Here is a 19,387-nt window from a genome sequence, read left to right as displayed (position 1 = left end):
CCGCCAGCCCCTTATGTATATTTTAGTGCCTTTTAGCATTGATCTAGAATTTCCAATGTCTAAAAATATATTTTCATTTCAATGCATATTGTTCATTTTTAACCTGAATTTCTCCTTATAGAAATCAAATTATGATAGATAGAATTAAAATGGAGAGAATTTTCCAACATGGGAAGTAGGTTACACAGCTGACACATAGAATGACAAATGCACTTAACAGCACTCTGACCTCAGAATCAGCCCTTCAGGCATTTGGAGCTGGCTGAAAAGCCCATGAGAGCATTTCAGGCATGGAAAGCCAAGACACTGTGGCAAAAAATGGTCACATGAAGGATCTCTGTGAGTGAGATCCCAGTGGAAGGAAGTGGCCATCAAAGAAGGAGGTACTTTTCTCTGAGGGGAGGAGAGAACTTTTACTTTACTTATGTCTCTGTCTATGTGCTGATGGAGTTTATAGACTCAAAGGGCTTCCATGGCCTTGGCAGCTCATGACAAGAGCCTTGGATGATCACTGATGTCATAAATAAGTGTGTCAATTGTTAAATCAACAATAGGAGTCACTGTGCACTTACTCCCCATGTAGGACTTCTCTCCTTAATGAGTTGTACTATGAGAATTAACAGTAAAACTTGTTTTCAAACAGTACTTTATACTGTGGGGGGGGGAGTGCAAACTATTGAAATCTTTACTTAGAGTTGGTCTGCTGTATATAAAGATAATTAAAAATGAATCTTAATGAATAATGGGATGGGATAGGGAGTAGGAGGTGGAACAGGAGTTTGGGGGGAAGGGAGATATGGGGGAAGAACTGCTATGTTTTCCTAAAGCTGTACCTATGAAATTTGTATTCATTAAATAAAAGCTTTCTAAAAAAACATGTAAAACAAAACATCAGGGAGAACTACTGTATAACTTTTTCTTTAAACATTAAAGAATTTTATTAACAATAAAAAAGAAATCAAGTTATTAAAAAAAAGAATTTGAGGATTACAACAAGAGATTGTTAAGCCAAGTGTGAAATCCTTCTAAGTGTAGGCTCTGGGCTACAAGATAGACCTTTGACCTCCTCTGTGTTTATCAACTAACGAATGTCAGACAGGGGGTGTTCCCCATCAAATGTGACGTCTCCAATAGAAACAGCACTTTTTCTTTCGTTGGAGTCTGCCGTGTCTCCCCTCGCCACTCCTGCATCTTTGTGGCCGTCTGCGTGACTGAACAAGCACCAACGGCCAAAGGTGGGAGGTGATTCTTATGCAGAAGCGCCGCTCTCGGGGAGAAATACCCTGAGTGACCACGCAGGGCTCCAGGCCACACGGGCATGTGGCTCAGCTGTCAGGGAAATGACAGGACATGGAGCAAATGACCCCACAAATGCTGAAGACCGTGCTGCTGAGCTCTGGAGACCAGATGCCTGAGAACCATGTAGGGAGAGGACATGAACAGGATTGTGGTCAACTAAGCAAATTAGAAAGGGCACTTGAATGAGTAATTTGGGCACAGAGTGAAAAGGAACCAGGTGGTTGTAAGGATTTTCCTTAAGATTCTGGACTACACAAATATTGAAGTAACTAAAACCAGTGGACTACTGAACATTATAGTCACAGGAACAAAACATACATACAGTTATAATTTCTTCCACAGCAGCATCAAGGAAAACTTACAGACTGGTGTTGGCTCAGATCCATTCTTCCTGTCCTGAGCTGATTTCTTGTGCATTCTGGTTTGGGCCATCTGGGGAAGGGGGCGTGGCCCCTGGTGACAGGAAGGCTCTGGTCCCAGGCAGGGAGAGAGCAGGCTCAGAATGACTCCCACAAGTGTCCCATTACTGTTCTGTCAGCAGTTGGACCAGAAGAGCCCGCTGTCCCGCCCGCTCCCGCCATGAGTGGGGGTCCCCTGAGCTGTGTGGTCCTTTGTCTCCTGCTGGCAGGTGAGTCCAGGAAGGGCTCTCCAGGCCCGAGGGACAAGCCTTTCCACGGGGGCTGCATCATCTGCTTCTTCCTCCTCTGCAGGTCCAGCCAATGCTGGTGTCACTCAGAGCCCCAAGTTCCAGGTCCTAAAGACAGGACAGAGCCTGACCTTGAGATGTGCCCAGGATATGAACCATGACTACATGTACTGGTACCGCCAGGACCCAGGGCTGGGGCTGAAGCTCATCTATTACTCAGTTGGCCTAGGTACCCCTGAGAAAGGAGACCTTCCCGATGGGTACAACGCATCCAGACCAAGCATAGAGGAGTTTCACCTCACACTGCCGTCAGCTGTCCCCTCGCAGACATCTGTGTACTTCTGTGCCAGCAGTTACCACAGCCCTGCACAGCCACCTGCTGTCTGCACATAAACCCAGGGCAGGCACTGTGCCCCTGAACCCAGCGACACCCTCATCAGAGCTCCCAAGGAACCAAACAGGGAAGGCAAGCCTGGGAAACATAGCTTCCAGCTTCTTCTAGATTGACTTACAACTCAAGGCAGGCTGGCCCTTCCTGCCATGATTTCTGGCTTCTCTGTGTCTCAGGTGAGCGTGGTCATAACTGGGAAGTTTACCCGACGACAGCCATTCCTTCCAGGATTGTACCCACAGTCTTCCTCTTCCTCAAAAGCAGGGCTCCGTCTCATGTTTCTACCTCCTTCCTCGTGAGTTTCCATGATGAGGAATTGCACGGAGCCCAGCACCTGGTCGGAGTATGGGCTGCAGTGGAGATAGTTAAGGTAATCTTGTCCTTATCTATCTTCCTCTGTCCAGCTCTGTTATATTAAAAGCAAGCTGGCTTCTTGCTGCACACTGTCCTATGAACATCATAGATTCACAGCTGATCAGCTGGAGCTGGGAGAGGAAGCGCTAAGAGCCGAGTGCGTGGCCCTGCATTTCCCTGATGGTGAGAATATCGTGCTATAGAGATGCCTGCTCCTCTCCTCTTGCAGACTTGGTCCCACAACAGGAAAGGGCAGAGAGGCTTAAAGAACCCAAAAAATGTCTGAGATGATTGAAAGACAATTTCCAGGACGATTCTTCCCTCTACTGTCCACACCGTGCCCCTGGCAAGACATGCCAGGCCATTGCTCTGTGCAGGATGGTTGAGTATCCAGGACATCACATGTCCCAGCATCCTCTAATTACAGGACGAAGTGTTCAGACACCACCTTTCTGTCTGTGCCCTGCTGATCAATCATGTGAAACTTGATCTTGCCAAACCTCTCTGTCTTACTATGGCCAGGTGTAGCCAGGCAGATTTCATTCATGGTTAACATGATTCATTAACATATTCAAAGGAAAACACATGCCTTCAGAGGGAATAACATCAATTTCTCTTCAAATAATTTTTAAGTTATGTAGTAAACTTTTTGTAGAATACTTCTGTTCCATTATAGTCTTAAATTGACCAACTGTAGAATAAAGGTAGGATGTTAGGACTTTGGGTCCTGTGGTTTCCATATTTTAGTTTCCAGCTACCCAGTCCAGGACAATCTCTTTGTGTCTGAAATGATCTGCTTTGGCTTACAAAAGAGCATTCAACTGTTAGGTCAGCACAGTCCCGTGGATCTGTGAGAGCCAGTGTGTCGATTGGTGTACGATTTACCAGCTCCAATGTGACATGCTGTTATTTGCACTTGCGTGTTTATTGCTGCACTACTCATAACAGCCAAGACGTGGAATCTACCTAAGTGTCCATCAGCAAGGGAAAGTAGGGAAAGCGCAGCACATATGCACGATGAGTAAGATTCCGCCATAAAAGATAAAAATCTGTCATTCATCGCAGTGTAGATGGAACCGAAAGGCATTATGTTAAGTGAACTGTCTACACACTGGAAGACGGATGCGACTTGTTCTCACTTACATGTAGAAGCTAAAAGATGTCTCTCACAGAAGTGGAGAGTAGAATCGTGGTTACCAGGGCATGGGAAGGGTGTGGAGGAGGAAGGGAAGGGAAGAGGACGTTAGCTGGTACAGGACAGCAGTTGCATAAGAGTAACTTCTAATGTTCTAGAGCACATCAGGAAAGCTGGAGCTGGCAACAACTAAGTGTGTAATTTAAAGTAGTTATGTACCCAAGGAAATAATAAGTGTATGAGGTGACTGAAATGTTAAGTACCATACGCTCATCATTACATATTACATATATGTACTGAAATGTCACGCTGCACCCCATAAGCGAGACTTCAAACAGTTCATGGAGCAATGAAATAAAGACAAAAATTTTTAAACGTAAATTTTATTTTTTGAAGATTTACTTACTTATTTGAAAGTCAGAGTTACACAGAGTGAGAAGGAGAGGCAGAAAGAGAGAGAGAGAGAGAGAGAGAGAGAAACATCTTCCATCTGCTAGTTCACTCCCCAGTTGGCCACAACGGCTTGAGCTGTGCTGATCAAAAGACAGGAGCCAGGAGCCTCCTCTGGGTCTCCCATGCAGGTGCAGGGGCCCAAGGACTTGGGCTATCTTCCATTGCTTTCCCAGGCCACAGCAGAGACCTTGATCAGAAGTGGAGCAGCCGGGACTTGAACCGGTGCCTATATGGGATGCCGACACTGCAGGCAGGTGCTTTACCCGCTACATCACAGAGCCTGCCCCTAAAATTTATCTTTTTTTAAAGATTTTATTTTTTTATTTCAGAGGTAGAGTCACAGGAAGTGAGAGGAAGAGATAGAGAGAAAGGTCTTCCTTCCGTTGGTTCACTCTCCAAACGGCCACAATGGCCAGAGTTGTGCTGATCCGAAGCCAGGAGCCAGGAGCCTCCTCACAGCCTTCCACGTGGGTGTAGGGGCCCAAGGACTGGGGCCATCTTCCACTGCTTTCTTTGGCCACAGCAGAGAGCTTGATCGGAAGTGGAACAGCCAGGAATCGAACCGGCACCCATATGGGATATTGGCACTGCAGGCGATGGCTTTACCTGCTACATCACGGCGCCGGCCCCTAACATTTACTTTTTTTTCTTTTTAAAGGCAGAATGGACAGTGAGAGAGAGAGAGAGAAAGGTCTTCCTTTGCCATTGGTTCACCCTCCAATGGCCGCCATGGCCGGTGTGCTGCGGCCAGTGCACCGCGCTGATCCGATGGCAGGAGCCAGGTACTTATCCTGGTCTCCCATGGGGTGCAGGGCCCAAGCACTTGGGCCATCCTCCACTGCACTCCCTGGCCACAGCAGAGAGCTGGCCTGGAAGAGGGGCAACCGGGACAGAATCCGGCACCCCGACCAGGACTAGAACCCGGTGTGCCGGCGCCAAAAGGCGGAGGATTAGCCTAGAGAGCCGCGGTGCCGGCCACATTTACTTCTTAACTTAAGCTCCACTGAGTTCAAGAGTGTTTTGTAAGAGATGACCCTAGCCATTGAGTAATGAGCATTGAAGCACTGAGATCCTGGGAAGTCAACCATGTCCATGCAGTCTCTTGTATACTATGCCCTGAAGGAAAACCAAAAGCTGCCAGACAGGACAAAAGGAGGATGCCTAATGACTTCCCATGGAAACTCTTGCGCACTATTGCCACTGTTTGATAAGAGAAATGAGCAGAAGCTTGCTGTGGTAGAGAAGGACACCCTGGTAAAAATGTCCAGTGCTTTTTCTTACAGAATTCTGGCTTTCTCAAAACAGTCTCCTAACCAGCAGCTGTTACTGTTCTTTTACCCTCCAGAAAGTCAATCAGCAAATTGACTTGATGTTTCCAAAATCTGTTGGGGGGCCAGCGCTGTGGCACAATTGGTTAATCCTCCGTTTGTGTTGCTGGGCTCCAGTTCAGGTCCCAGCTGCTCCTCTTCTGATCCAGCTCTCTGCTGTGCCTTGGGAAAGCAGTGGAGGATGGCCCAAGTGCTTGGCCCCTGCACCCACCTGGGAGCTCCTGAAGAAGCCCTTGGCTCCTAGCTTCAGACCAGCTTAGCTCTGGCTGTTGTGGTCATTTAGCAAGTAAACCAGTGGATGGGAGACCTCTCTCTCTCCCTCTCACTGCCTATAACTCTACCTCTCAATAAATAAACAAATGTGTTAAAAAATACTGTTGCCATGATCTTTGGTTTTCTAAAATTTATTTATATATCTGAGAGGCAGAGAAAGACACAGACAGAGAAACAGACAGATATTTTCTATCTACTGGTTCACTCGTCAACGTCTACAACAGCCACAATGGACCAGGACACTCAGGAGCCTAGAATTATATCTAGGTCTTACACATAGGTGGCAGGGGTCTAACTAGTCTAGCCATCCCCTGCTGCACCCCAGTGTGTCCACAGCAGGAAGCTGTATTGGAAGCAGAGTTGGGACTCACACCCAGGTCTCTGGCAGGAAGCCAGGCATGCCAAGCAGTAACTTAACTGATGCACCAAACCCTTGCCCTATGACTTTTGCTTTCAACTGGTCCACTTTTGCTTTGACTAGACCACACCCATTTCTTTATAGCCATTGTTTAAATTCAGAATAATCTTGGTAAAACCATGTTTCACCTCTTGTTACAAGTCTTGGAAGAAATGCTTCAAGACCTGGATACTACTTGTTGAAAATTGCTTTGAGGGAGATTCCAAGATGGCAGAAAGGCATACTGCTCTAGGCTAGGGGTAAATAGAAAAAAAAAGTCAAGGAATTTCATTCTCAGGGGAGAATTAGAGAGAAAACTGCAACGGAAATTCTACAGAAGGAAGAGGAATGCCATGGTTTGCTGTGGAAAGTGGAGACGCACAGTGCAAACACAGACACAACACACAACCCCAGTAGTCAAGAACCAGAGAAAGTGTCAGCTATGGAGAGTGTGGTGAGATCAGACTGCAGCAGCCCCTGCCACTGGCGATGTAGCAGGAGGGAGATCATGGCGTAAGTCCTATCTAGAGCCCTAAGGGGGCTAGGGTACCCGCTGACACACTGAACAAAAAGGGGCACATTTCTTTCTCTCAATCCCTACCCACCCACTACCCAATGGCACTTGGAACTGGCTGAGAGAGGGCAGACACCATTTTGGGGATAAACGGCAGCTGCAGAAGCCCTTGTGCACAGCCCTAGTGTGGGGAGCAACTCGGACTAGACTGTTACTGGAATTAAGACTTATTCTATGCATCTGCTCTCCCACAATATGGCGCTGGGAGAGGAGGAAACAGCTTCTACACAGCTGCCTCCAGTTCAACCAATAAACAGCAGGACCTGCTCCTGATTGGAGGAGAGCAGCGTACTCGGCGTGTGGGTAGCAGAGTTGGGATTGGTGGAAGAGGACTATAAAGGAGGAGAGAGACAACATGCACCAGGGAACATCTAAGAGGAACACCTGTGCAGCCCCCGAGAGAGCCGGCCGGCGGTGTGCCGCTCCCCCGCGGAAGTGGGGAAAGTGGCTAGGGGGAACCGCCCTTCCACGGAGGTGGAAGGGTCGGTAGCCAACCTGGGAAGAACCAGCAGCAAACCCGGGGAGGGCCGAGCAGACAAAAGAACAGCGCAGGGTCCTGTGTCGTTCCTCCACGAAGAGGGGGAGTGACACCCTAGCAACTGGCTGGGCCAAGACATCATCTTATCAGCAGTGCCAGAGGATGCACACACCCGGCAATTGGCGGGAAGAAAGCAAGATTCTGTCAGTAGCTCTTCTGCCTGCATGAGATCCAGGAATTCTAGACTTTGAGTCTGGCTGGCAGGATTGACAGGGGGCTGGACACCCACGTAGGACTGTGAGGTGCCCCTAGCATCCCAATGTGTCACAGGTGTTGGGGCTCAAACCACCAAGGCAGAGTGCCCACAGGCAGCTGGCTCCGGGAACGTCTCTGCCTGTCTGTGGACAGAACAGGCTAGCAGGGTGGACTGGATCTTCTGCACTCCGTGACTGTGGGAGCCCTGAGTCTGTGACTGGGAACTCTGTGATTGCATGAGAGGGTGCAGGGCATAGCTGGGTCTCTGGGAAGTCAATGTGAGTGGTGCCACACGCTCAGAGATCCCTGACTGCCACAGTGGGTCACTGAAATAGGATATGTGCTCACACTGTGGACTTCACAGATCCTTTGAGTGGTTCATACAGCATTGCAGATGAGTACTGCACCCACTGTGGGCTAATGCCCAGGCATTCATCACCTGGGAACAGAGGAAGTGAGGGTGTGATTATATTAACAGAGGTGATCATACTCTCCTTTCTGCTAAAAAAAGAGATCTACCATGCCCAACTTGAGTGTCACCCTGGACACTCCACCCACCCTGGAGCACTGGCCAGTTTCCTGGCCACACCCAGCACACACCTCTGAGTATTCACCAAAAGAGAAGACACCCCACTAAGCCACAGAGGGATAGTTCAAAGACAAAATCCATCAGAGGAAGAAAACAAGAAATATTTGCACAAATGCCTGAAAATAAACAGAAATTCAAGAAAAAAGAATAAGAAAGACAACATGACTCCCGCCCAAAAGAACACAATAAAACTTCAATATTAGACTGTGAAAATCAAGAGAATGATGAAATGCCTGAAATGAATTCAAAAGATTAATCATAGGATTTCTCAGAAGCAAAGAGAAACAAATACATGAATTAAAGAAATCCATATAGAGTGGTCAGCGCTGTGGAATAGTGGGCTAAGCCTCCATCTGCAGTGCTGACAACCCATTTGGGAGCAGGTTCGTGTCCTGGCTGCTCTTCTTCCAACCCACATCTCTGCTGTGGCCTGAGAAAGCAGTAGAAGATGGCCCAAGTGCTTGGGCCCTGCACCTGCATGGAAGACCTGGAAGAAGCCCAACTAACCAAAAAAGAGGGAGAAGACCCAAATCAATAGAATCAGAGATGAAAAAGGAAATGTAACAACAGATACCACAGAAATAAAAAGAATCATCAGGGATTACTATAAAGAGTTATATGCCAAAAAATTGGAAAACCTAGAAGAAATGGATAGATTCCTGGACACATACCACCTACCTAAATGGAGCCATGAAGATATAGGAAACCTAAACAGATCAGTAACCAAGACAGAATTTCAGTAATAAAGACCTCCCAACAAAGAAAAGTCCAGGACTAGATGGCTTCACTGCTGAATTCTACCAGACATTTAAAGAACTAACTCCAGGTCTCCTCAAGTTATCCAAAAACAATTGAAAAGGAGGGAATCCTCCCAAACTCCCTCTATGAGCCAGCATCACCCTAATTCCTAAACCAGAAAAAGAAATACAAAGAAAGAGAACTATAGACCAATATCTCTGTTGAAAATAGATGCAAACACTGCTTTTACTGTATCCCATAAGTTTTTATATGTTGTGTTGTTATCCTAATTTACTTCCAGAAAGTTTTTGATTTCTCTTTTGATTTCTTCTATGACCCAGTGTTCATTCAGGAGCATGTTGTTCAGTCTCCATGTGTTTGCATATGCTCTAGGGATTCCTGAGTTGCTAATTTCCAACTTCATTCCACTGTGGTCTGAGAAGCTGCATCGTATGATTCTAATTCTTTTCTGTGTGGGTGCAAAGTGTTGAAATCTTTACTTAATATATACTAAATTGATCGTCTGTATATAAAGAGAATTGAAAATGAATCTTGATGTGAATGGAATGGGAGAGGGAGCAGGAGATGGGAGGGTTGCAGGTGGGAGGAAAGTTATGGGACTGTGGCCATTGTAATCCATAAGCTGTACTTTGGAAATTTATATTTATTAAATAAAAGTTAAAAAAAGAAAAGAAAATATATGCAAAATCTTCAAAATATACTAATAATTGAATCCAACAACACCTCAGAAAGATCAAATGGAGCAAGTGGAATTTATCCCTGGTATGCAGGGATGGTTCAACATCCACAAATTAATAAATGTGATACATTACATTAAAAATGGTAGAACAAAGACCATATGATTATTTTAATAGATGCAGAGAAAACATTTGATAAAATAAAATATACTTTAGTGATGAAAACCTTATGAAAATTGGGTATAAAATGAAAATTCCTCAACATAATCAAGGCAATTTATGAAAAAACCCACAGCCAACTTCTTATTGAATGGGGAAAAGTTGGATGCATTCTCAGTAAGACACAGAACCAAAAAAGGATGCTCACTATAGTCCTGGAAGTTTGAGCCTTAGCCATTAGGCAAGAAAAAAAATCAAAAGGATACAAATGGGAAAGGAGGAAGCCAAACTATCCCCATTTACAGATTACATGATTCTTTATATCAGAGACCCAAAATACTCTACTAAGAGACTGCTGGACTCATAAAAGAGTTTGGTAAAGTTGCAGGATATAAAATTAAGATACAAAAATCAATATCCTCTGTATACACAGACAAGGCCATGGCTAAGAATGAACTTATAAGGTCAATCACATTCAGAATAGCTACAGAAATTCAAATAGCTTGGAATGAATTTAACTAAGGACGCTTCAAATATCTCTACAATGAAAATTACAAAGCATTAAAAAAAGAAATAGAAGAAGACACAAAAAAGGAAAAAAATTTCCATGTTCAAGCATTGGAAGAATGAATATCATTAAAATGTCCACACTATCAAAAGACATTCTTCTCAGATCTAGAAAAAAAAATGATGCTAAAATTCACATGGAAACACAAGAGATCCTGAATAGCTAAAGCAATCTTATACAGCAAAAATAACACTGGAGGAATCACAAAATCAGATTTCAAGACATATCACAGGCAGTTATAATCAAAACATCCTGGTACTGTCAAAAAACAGAAACAGACCAATGGCACAGAATAGAAACTCCAGAAATCAATCAATACATCTACAAGCAACGTTTCTTTAAGCAAGTAGCTAAACTCATCTCTGGAGCAAGGACAGTCTCTTCAACACATGATGCTGGGAACACTGGATCTCTGCATGCAGAAGTATGAAATGAGGCCCCTACCCTACACCTTACACAAAAATCCAGTCAAAATGGATCAGTGACCTAAATCTATGACCTGATAGCCTCAAACTACTAGAGAACATCTGAGAAACTCTGCAAGACATTGGCATGGGCAAAAACTTCTTGTAATAGACCCCAGAAACACAGGCAATCAAAGCCAAAATTGACAAATGGGATTACACCAAGTTGAGAAGCTTCTGCCATGCAAAAGAAACACTCACCAAAGTGAAGAGGCAACCAACAGAATGGGAGAAAATGTTTGAAAACTATGAAACGGATAAAGGATTATTATCCTGAATCTGTGAAGAGCTCAAGAAACTCAACAACAAAACAAACAATCTAGTTAAAAAATTGGCAAAGGATTTGAACAGGCATTTCTTTAAAGAGGAAATCGAAATGGCTTTCAGACACAAGAAGAAATGCTCAGGATCACTATTCATCGTGGAAATGTAAATCAAAACCACAAGGAGGTTTCACCTCACCCCAGTTAGAATGGCTCTCATACAGAGTCAAGAAACAGTAAATACTGATGAGGATGTGTGAACAAAGATACCCTAATCCACTGTTGGTGGGAATATAAATGGGTGAAACCATTGTGGAAAGCAGTATGGAGATACCTTAGGAATCTGAAAATAGATCTTCCACATGACCCAGCCATCCCACTCCTGGGAATCTAACCAAAGGAAATGAAATCAGCAGATGAGAGAGTTATCTGTACCCTCATGTTTATTGCAGTTGAATTCACGATAGCTAATTTAGAGAATTAACCCAGATGTCCATCAGTTGATATCTGGATAAAGAAGTTATTGTATGTATACACTATGGAATACCACTCATAGGTAGAAAAAAATGAAATCCTTTCTTTTGCAACAAAATGGATGCAACTGGAAATCATTATACTTAGTGAAATAAGCCAGTCCCTAAAAGACAGATACCATACGTTTCCCAATCTGTGGTAAATAACAGAGCACCTAAAAGGTAATCTATAGAGAGAAATTGACTTTTGAGATTCAATGATCATTTATAGCCCTTGTCTCTACTGTTGCCGAACAGTGTTTTCTTCATACTGGTTGTTGAACTCTTTAACTTAGTGTAGGCTTAATCTTACAAAAAAATTGAAAAAAGATCTTCGTAAAAATTAAGAGTGGGAATAGGAGAGGGGGGAAGAGGGGTGAGAGTATGGTCAGGAGGGAGGGTGGGGGGAAACATCACTGTGTTCCTGATACTGCATATAGGAAATACATGAAATCTGTATACCTCAGGTAAAATTTTTACAAAGGAGAATTCCATTGAAACCCCTGCTTTTGTCTACAGCTGATCTGGATGCAACAGGTTTGGCTCTCAGTGAACAGAACTTTGCTCCACTGTAAGTTTTCACTCAGAATTGTGTGAATCAGCAGAGTTAGCCATGACGTTGGCTGCTGCTCACTGGTTCTCGTCAACTATGGCAGGAACAGCTGTATCGTTCCCTTGTAAACTGAGTGGACGCTCTGTTGCTGCAGACTTCATTGTCAGCATTGTCGCCATCCTTTGTGAAAGCAGTCACCCATCTGTAAACTGCTAATTTCTTATTTATTTATTTATTTTTTGACAGGCAGAGTGGACAGTGAGAGAGACAGAGAGACAGAGAGAAAGGTCTTACTTTGCCTTTGGTTCACCCTCCAATGGCCGCTGCGGCCGGCGTACCGCGCTAATCCGAAGGCAGGAGCCAGGTGCTTCTCCTGGTCTCCCATAGGGTGCAGGGCCCAAGCACTTGACCCATCCTCCACTGCACTCCCTGGCCACAGCAGAGAGCTGGCCTGGAAGAGGGGCAACCGGGACAGAACCCGACGCCCCAACCGGGACTAGAACCCGGTGTGCCGGCGCCGCAGGCAGAGGATTAGCCTAGTGAGCCGCGGCGCCAGCCATAAACTGCTAATTTCTTTGGAACATTGTCCCCACGAAGTTCTAGTGAGTCTCAATGATTCTACCACTTTTCCACCCACATTTCACCGAGAATTTGTTCTTTGCTTCAATTTTAGCAGAATTCACGTTGCTCTGATAAATCTTTTCAAACTGTGCCTTGCCATTCTTACTGTTTGGTCATGTTATAATAAGTTAGTACAAGTTTTTGTTGGTGCACATTTTTTGAAACCCATATGTAATTTTTTCATAATATTCATTTTCATGAATATTTTGAAGATCATCCATATGTGAAATTACAACATATTAACTTAAAATGCATTTTTAAATAGTCAAATTCATAGAACTAGAAAATTGAGTGGTGGTTTCTGGAGCTGGAACTAGGAAAATGAGATGTTACAGTTCAATGGATATAAAATTTCAGTCCTGGAGGATGGAAACATTCCAGAGATCTGCCGCTTGAATATAGCAGCATGACTAGAAAGACACTGAGCACACATAAACATTTGTTAATAGGGTATTTTCCTTGTTGTGTATTTCTATTGTATTATAAAAATTAAAATTAAAAACTACACGAAATGACGCTGAACCTGAACCAGTGTAAAGTTCCAGACACAATTCTGATAGTGAGGCTATTTCTTGATGTTTCAAGGTTAAAAAAAAGGGAAACAATGAAGAATTGCCTGTAGATTTTGAACAGTATGACTACATGGCATCATAAGGTGTAATTTATCGAGCTGATATAATTACAAGGGGACAGATAATCAGGATTCTATTACAGAGCTAACACTGGGACTGCTCTTCGAGCATTTCGTAATACTTGGAACTGATACTAGATACTTTTTGGCAACACAGAGTATAGCAGATGTTTAGGCTGATGCATTTGAGAAATAGGCTGGAGACGCTTCCAAAACGCATAGCCTCTTGAAGTTCCACGCTGTCAATCCAGGCCTTTCAGGAACTTCATGGGCGACACAGACAAATGCACTCCCACCACCTCGAATATTTTACAAAACAAGAAATCCTGAGCACACACAAGAGATACTCGATGCAGATAGTCCGAAGATCAGATGTGGTGGTTTGAAAAGCTAGATTTAAATGACTACAAGAAGTAATTGGAACAGACAAAGAAAAAAATACTATGCAAAAACATCAAGTAACTTAAAAAAAGTCATCATATCAGATGTCTAGAATGATTAATATAATCGATGAGAACAAAACTGGTAGATTAAATAGCAGATTAGATTAACTACAGGGGTTATTGATTACATCAATGACAGATTGGAATGAATTGCCTGGAAAGTGTACAGAAAATTAAATGTGGGGCCGGCACTGTGGCGTAGCAGGTAAAGCTGCCACCTCCAGCACCGGCATCCCATATGGGTGCCGGTTTGAGACCTGGCTGCTTCTCTTCTGATCCAGCTCTCTGCGATGGCCTGGGAAAGCAATAGATGATGGCCCAAGTCCTTGGGCCCCTGCACCTGCATGAGAGACCTGGAAGAAGCTCCTGGTTCCTGGCCCTGGATTCAGATCGGTGCAGCTCTAGCCGTTGCAGCCATCTGGGGAGTGAACCAGCAGATGGAAGACCCCCTCTCCGTATCTCCTTCTTTCTGTGTGTAACTCTGACTTACAAATAAATAATAAATAAATGTTTTTTTTTTAAAAAATTAAATGTTTACTGAAATGTGATCCCTGTTAAACATAAGAGTGGGAATAAGAGAGGGAAGAGATGTATAATTTGGGGCATGCTCGGGCTGACTTGCCCCAATTGGTAGAGTTGGAAACATACCAGGGGATTCCAATTCAATCCCATCAAGGTGGCATGTGCCAATGCCATCTCACTAGTCCCAGTGATCAATTTCAGTTCACAATTGATCATAATGAAAGGACTAAGAGTCAAAGGGAGCACATAAACAAGTCTAGTATCTGCTAACACCAACCGATAGAATAAATAAAGGGGAGAGTAGTCCAACATGGGAAGTGAGATACTCAGCAGACTCATAGAATGGCGGATGTCCTAAATAGCACTCTGGCCTCAGAATCAGCCCTAAAGGCACTCGGATCTGGCTGAAAAGCCCATGAGAGTATTTCAGGCATGGAAAGCCAAGACACTCTGGCAAAAGATCTCTGTGAGTGAGATCCCAGTGGAAAGAACAGGTCTTCAAAGAGGGAGGTGCCTTTCTCTGAAGGGAGGAGAGAACCTCCACTTTGACTATGACCGTGTCTAAACAAGATAAGAGTCGGAGAACTCAAGGGGCTTCCATAGCCTTGGAAACTCATGACTGGAGCATAGGGAGATTACTGATGCCATAAACAGGAGTGTCAATTTGTAAAGTCAACAACAGGAGTCACTGGGCACTTACTCCTCATGTAGGATCTCTGTCCTTAACGTGCTGTACACTGAGGCTTAATGCTATAACGAGTACTCAAACAGTATATTTCACTTTGTGTTTCTATGGGGGTGCAAACGACTGAAATCTTTACTTAATGTACACTAAACTGATCTTCTGTAAAAAAAAAAAAAAAAAAAAAAGAAAGAAATTATCAATTCCCAACTTGACTCTCACTGGGATTAAACATGACAATAGGTCTGATCTGATTTCATCATCATTTAAAAAAAATCATCTATTATTTTTCACTTTATGTTTCTGTGTGGGAGCAAACTGTTGAAATCCTTACTTAAGGTATACTAAGCTGATCTTCTGTATATTAAGATAATCGAAAATGAATCTTGATGTGAATGGAAGGGGAGAGGGAGTGGGAAAGGGGAGGGTTGTGGGTGGGAGGGACGGTATGGGGGGGGAAGCCATTGTAACACATGAGTCGTACTTTGGAAATTTATATTCATTAAATAAAAGATAAAAAAAAATTAAATGTGAAATATGAAAGGGAAGTTAACGTAAGGGAAGGAAAGGATGGAGGCCTCTCGGGTACTGGAATATACACATAATTATGTGTGGATTACAAGTCATTCATGTACCTAAAACAGAAACAGAAAGAATGACCGGACTGATCTTGTGTTTGACATTAGGTGAGACCTAACTCTTGGAATTCAAAAATCCAGATGAGTCCCATGTACAAGATGTCACAAAGGCCGGCGCCGCGGCTCACTAGGCTAATCCTCCGCCTAGCGGCGCCGGCACACCGGGTTCTAGTCCCGGTCGGGGCGCCGGATTCTGTCCCGGTTGCCCCTCTTCCAGGCCAGCTCTCTGCTGTGGCCAGGGAGTGCAGTGGAGGATGGCCCGGGTACTTGGGCCCTGCACCCCATGGGAGACCAGGAAAAGCACCTGACTCCTGGCTCCTGCCATCGGATCAGCGCAGTGCGCCGGCCGCAGCGCGCCGGCCACGGCGGCCATTGGAGGGTGAACCAACGGCAAAGGAAGACCTTTCTCTCTGTCTCTCTCTCTCACTGTCCACTCTGCCTGTCAAAAAAAAAAAAAAAAAAGATGTCACAAAGAATTCATGGAACATGAATGACAGAGGTGAGATCGTAAAAGTAGTCAGAATGAAGATAAAGGGCTCTCTAAGGAACAGACTGAGAGAACAGTAATAATCAAGAAGTGATGTTTGGAAATTAACTAAAAATTGCAGTCCTCATCCACTGAAGAGTGAGACTGATTTTTTGAATGTTTTCATGAACTGAAATGAAAAAAAAACTGAGTCTGCAACTGATATATATCTTGTCATAATTATACTTTAAAAAAGATGTGAAATGAACCCAAAGAAAAGTATGAGCTTAAATTTGTGAAGGAGTCAGTTGAATTTGATACTCATTTTGAGCATGCGTGGGGGCGACTCACAAGAAATCCAGCCTCGCAGAGAAGACAGAGTTCAGCTCCTGTGTTTGCTATCGGCAGTGCCGCAGACAGCACTCATGAGAGGAGTGACTGCGTAGTGTTCAGATGAACTCAGAGATGCAACGTGAGTCCCTTGTATCCAGGTAGCACTGGGGCCAAAAGTGATGACCTATGCATGGATGCTGTTAAGTCAAGAGCTGACAACTGCTTAAGTCAGACACCCAAGTGCTTTTAAAATGGGTCCTACCGTCCTGAGGCCAAGGAGACTGAGAGGAAGTGATGTCACCATGTTTGTGGTGTGTGGGAACAAGGGGCACCCTCCTCCTCTCTCCTGCCCACAGGACTGCTCTGCAGGAAGCTCCCATCCTGCCCCGACGGCCATGGGCACCAGGCTGCTCTGCTGGGCAGTGCTCTGTCTCCTGGGGGCAGGTGAGTCCTCAGACACCATGCATTGCACCGTGGCTGTGGTGTGCACATGTGTGTGTGTGTGTGTTCATGTGTGTTCATGTGTGTCTGTGTGTGTCAGTGAGGACTACAGCTGTTTTCCAACGGTGTTCCCAACTTCTGTCTCCACAGAACACACGGACGCTGGAGTCTCCCAGTCCCCCAGGCACAGGGTCACAGGGAGGGGACAGAATGTCACTCTCACGTGTGATCCAGAGTCTGGTCATACTGCTCTCTATTGGTACCGACAGAGCCAAGGGCAAGGCCTGCAGTTTATGATGTACTTCCAAGGAAAAGATCCAACAGACGAGTCAGGGATGCCTGGTGCCCACTTCTCCGCTGAGAGGCCTGGGGGATCTTCCTCCACCCTGAAGATCCAGCCTGCACAGCCCGGGGACTCAGCTGTGTACCTCTGTGCCAGCAGCTTAGACACAGCGTGGCGCCGCCACCTCCCACCTGCACCCAAACCTCATCCTCTGTCTCTGGGCTGCTCTGAGAGACCCTAAGCAGAGGGTGTGTTTGCTCTCACACCTCAAGTGAAAGTAGATTTGGAGCCCAGCCAACCCTTCATGGGAAGTGACCCTGATGAACTCCTGCCACGCTGGCTGTTAATGTGCCGGCTGGGAACTACCACGACTCGCCAGACACCAGGGGTCAGCAGGGCCAGCTCAGCACAACAGGGCAGGAAGTGGACGCCCCTTCTCCTGCAGGGTCAAGGCAGCAGTCTGCTGCAGACTTGGGCGCTGCGCACACAAGCTGTGGTCGTGGGCAGAAGGCAGGGGCGGCCTCTGCACTGGCTCGGGCATCTGTGCTCTGGAGGCGCTGAGGTCCACCCTCAGCACACTCTTCCTCCGGAAGCCTCTGCCCTCCTGGCTGCACGGGAGCTGTCTCCACACAGCATCGATTCCGCCTTCCTATTTGAAGTGAGGGTCTGTGCAGTGCTTGTGACAGCAACTGGTGAACGCAACACTGGCAACATCAGACTTCATTTCAGAGCCAGCGTTCTGGTGCAGTGGATAACTTGCTGTTTGCGACTTTGCCTTACCATGTAAGAGTGCCAGTTACACTCCTGGCTCTCTGCTATGGCCTGAGAAACAGCAGAAGATGGCCCAAGTCCTCAGGCCCCTGCCACCCACTAGAGAGCCCCAGATGAAATTCCTGGCCCCGGCTCAACCTGGATGAGCTCTCTCTATTGGACTTTTGGGGAGTGAACCAGCGGGTGGAAGATCTCTGTCTCTTCCTCTCTCTGTGTCACTCTGGCTTTCAAGTGAACAATGAATCTTTATTAAAAAATACTTCATCATACCAACCTTAACCATTCATTTCTTTTCATTTTTTTTATTTCCCACTGCTCCTGCCCATAAGGTTTCAACTAAAGCACGCTTTTAATATTGCTCCAATTTCTCCTTTTTTATCTGATTTAATCAGATTTTAATTGTTATCAGAGACTTTTGATGTTAAGTAATTTCCCCTAAGATGGATTTTTTTAACAGTCAGTACCCCCTTTGCTTTTGTTGTTATTCATTATAACAACACATTGTTTTAATAGTGCTAGCAATAAATATGACAACAAAAACTTCACTTATTGGCCACAAGATGGCGCTGTAGTGCCACAGGGACTCCGTTTCCAGGAAGAGCCTGGGAGAGCAGAAAGAAAGGAAAGTACTAAGAAAGACTTTGGCTTGCATCCAGCATTGGGCAGATGTCGAAGTTTTCAGTTACAGCTTAGCTACCTCCAGCTATGTGAGAGGCGGGAAGTCCCTCGACACTGGAATGAGATCCACAGTTGCAGAATTTGGGCGGGTAGCCTTGGTGTGAGAGGCAGGTGCACACAGAGGAGCAACTGCCTCCAAGACCATGGGAGAGCGAGGGGGCGGGTGTGCCCTGAAGTGAGTGTGTCCTGCTGCTACTCCTCATCTTGCAGCCAGGCCCAGGGGGTGGCTGATCCTACTGAGCTCAGTCGTAGGGGGCCCTGGACCAGCAAGGAATCCGGGTTAGGAGAGCGACATCACAGCCCTAGTGCACTGTGCCTTGGAGAGGAGCTTAGGCGCTCCAGCCCTCACACTGAGATCACAGCATTTAGCTGGGAGGGCTCCTTCTTGCCCAGACCCTGCCGTGAACGCCACACTTTTCCTCCGTGGGATCCCTAGTTCCCTAGGAGCTAATAAGTTCTGGCTGCTACTGGAAAACCCCACTAATGTGTTTGCAAGTCCTTGCTTGGTTAATGGGTTGGCAACTCTCTTTCCCCAGCAGATGCACACTACTTCAGTCCCCTGGGTGCTGGAGTCATCACGATGCCAAGATACAGTATCCCGCATTCAGGAAAGAAATGGCCCTGTTATGTTCTCAGAACCTGAGCCATTATCCAGTGTCTGGTACCAGCAAGACGCAGGACAGGGCCAAGCCGATCCATTACGCAGGCAGCGTTGGCAGCCTGCACTGCGTCCGCAGCACTGCATGGCCAG

The 19,387-nt window shown here is 45.5% G+C and overlaps 1 gene segment (V, D, J or C); it reads left to right on the top strand.

Moving 5' to 3' along the window:
- The first annotated feature begins 1,817 nt into the window (after positions 1-1,817).
- Positions 1,818-2,386, top strand: LOC108175646 (T cell receptor beta variable 6-5-like). The segment is given in 2 exon segments: positions 1,818-1,927; positions 2,010-2,386. Coding segments are annotated over 2 exon segments (378 nt in total).
- The last annotated feature ends 17,001 nt before the right edge of the window (positions 2,387-19,387 follow it).

The sequence above is a fragment of the Oryctolagus cuniculus genome, chromosome 3 (genome assembly GCF_964237555.1).
Source record: "Oryctolagus cuniculus chromosome 3, mOryCun1.1, whole genome shotgun sequence".
NCBI classification, from domain to species: Eukaryota; Metazoa; Chordata; class Mammalia; order Lagomorpha; family Leporidae; genus Oryctolagus; species Oryctolagus cuniculus.
The sequence above is the reverse complement of the archived record's forward strand: the minus strand, read 5'-3'. Positions and strand labels throughout refer to the sequence as shown.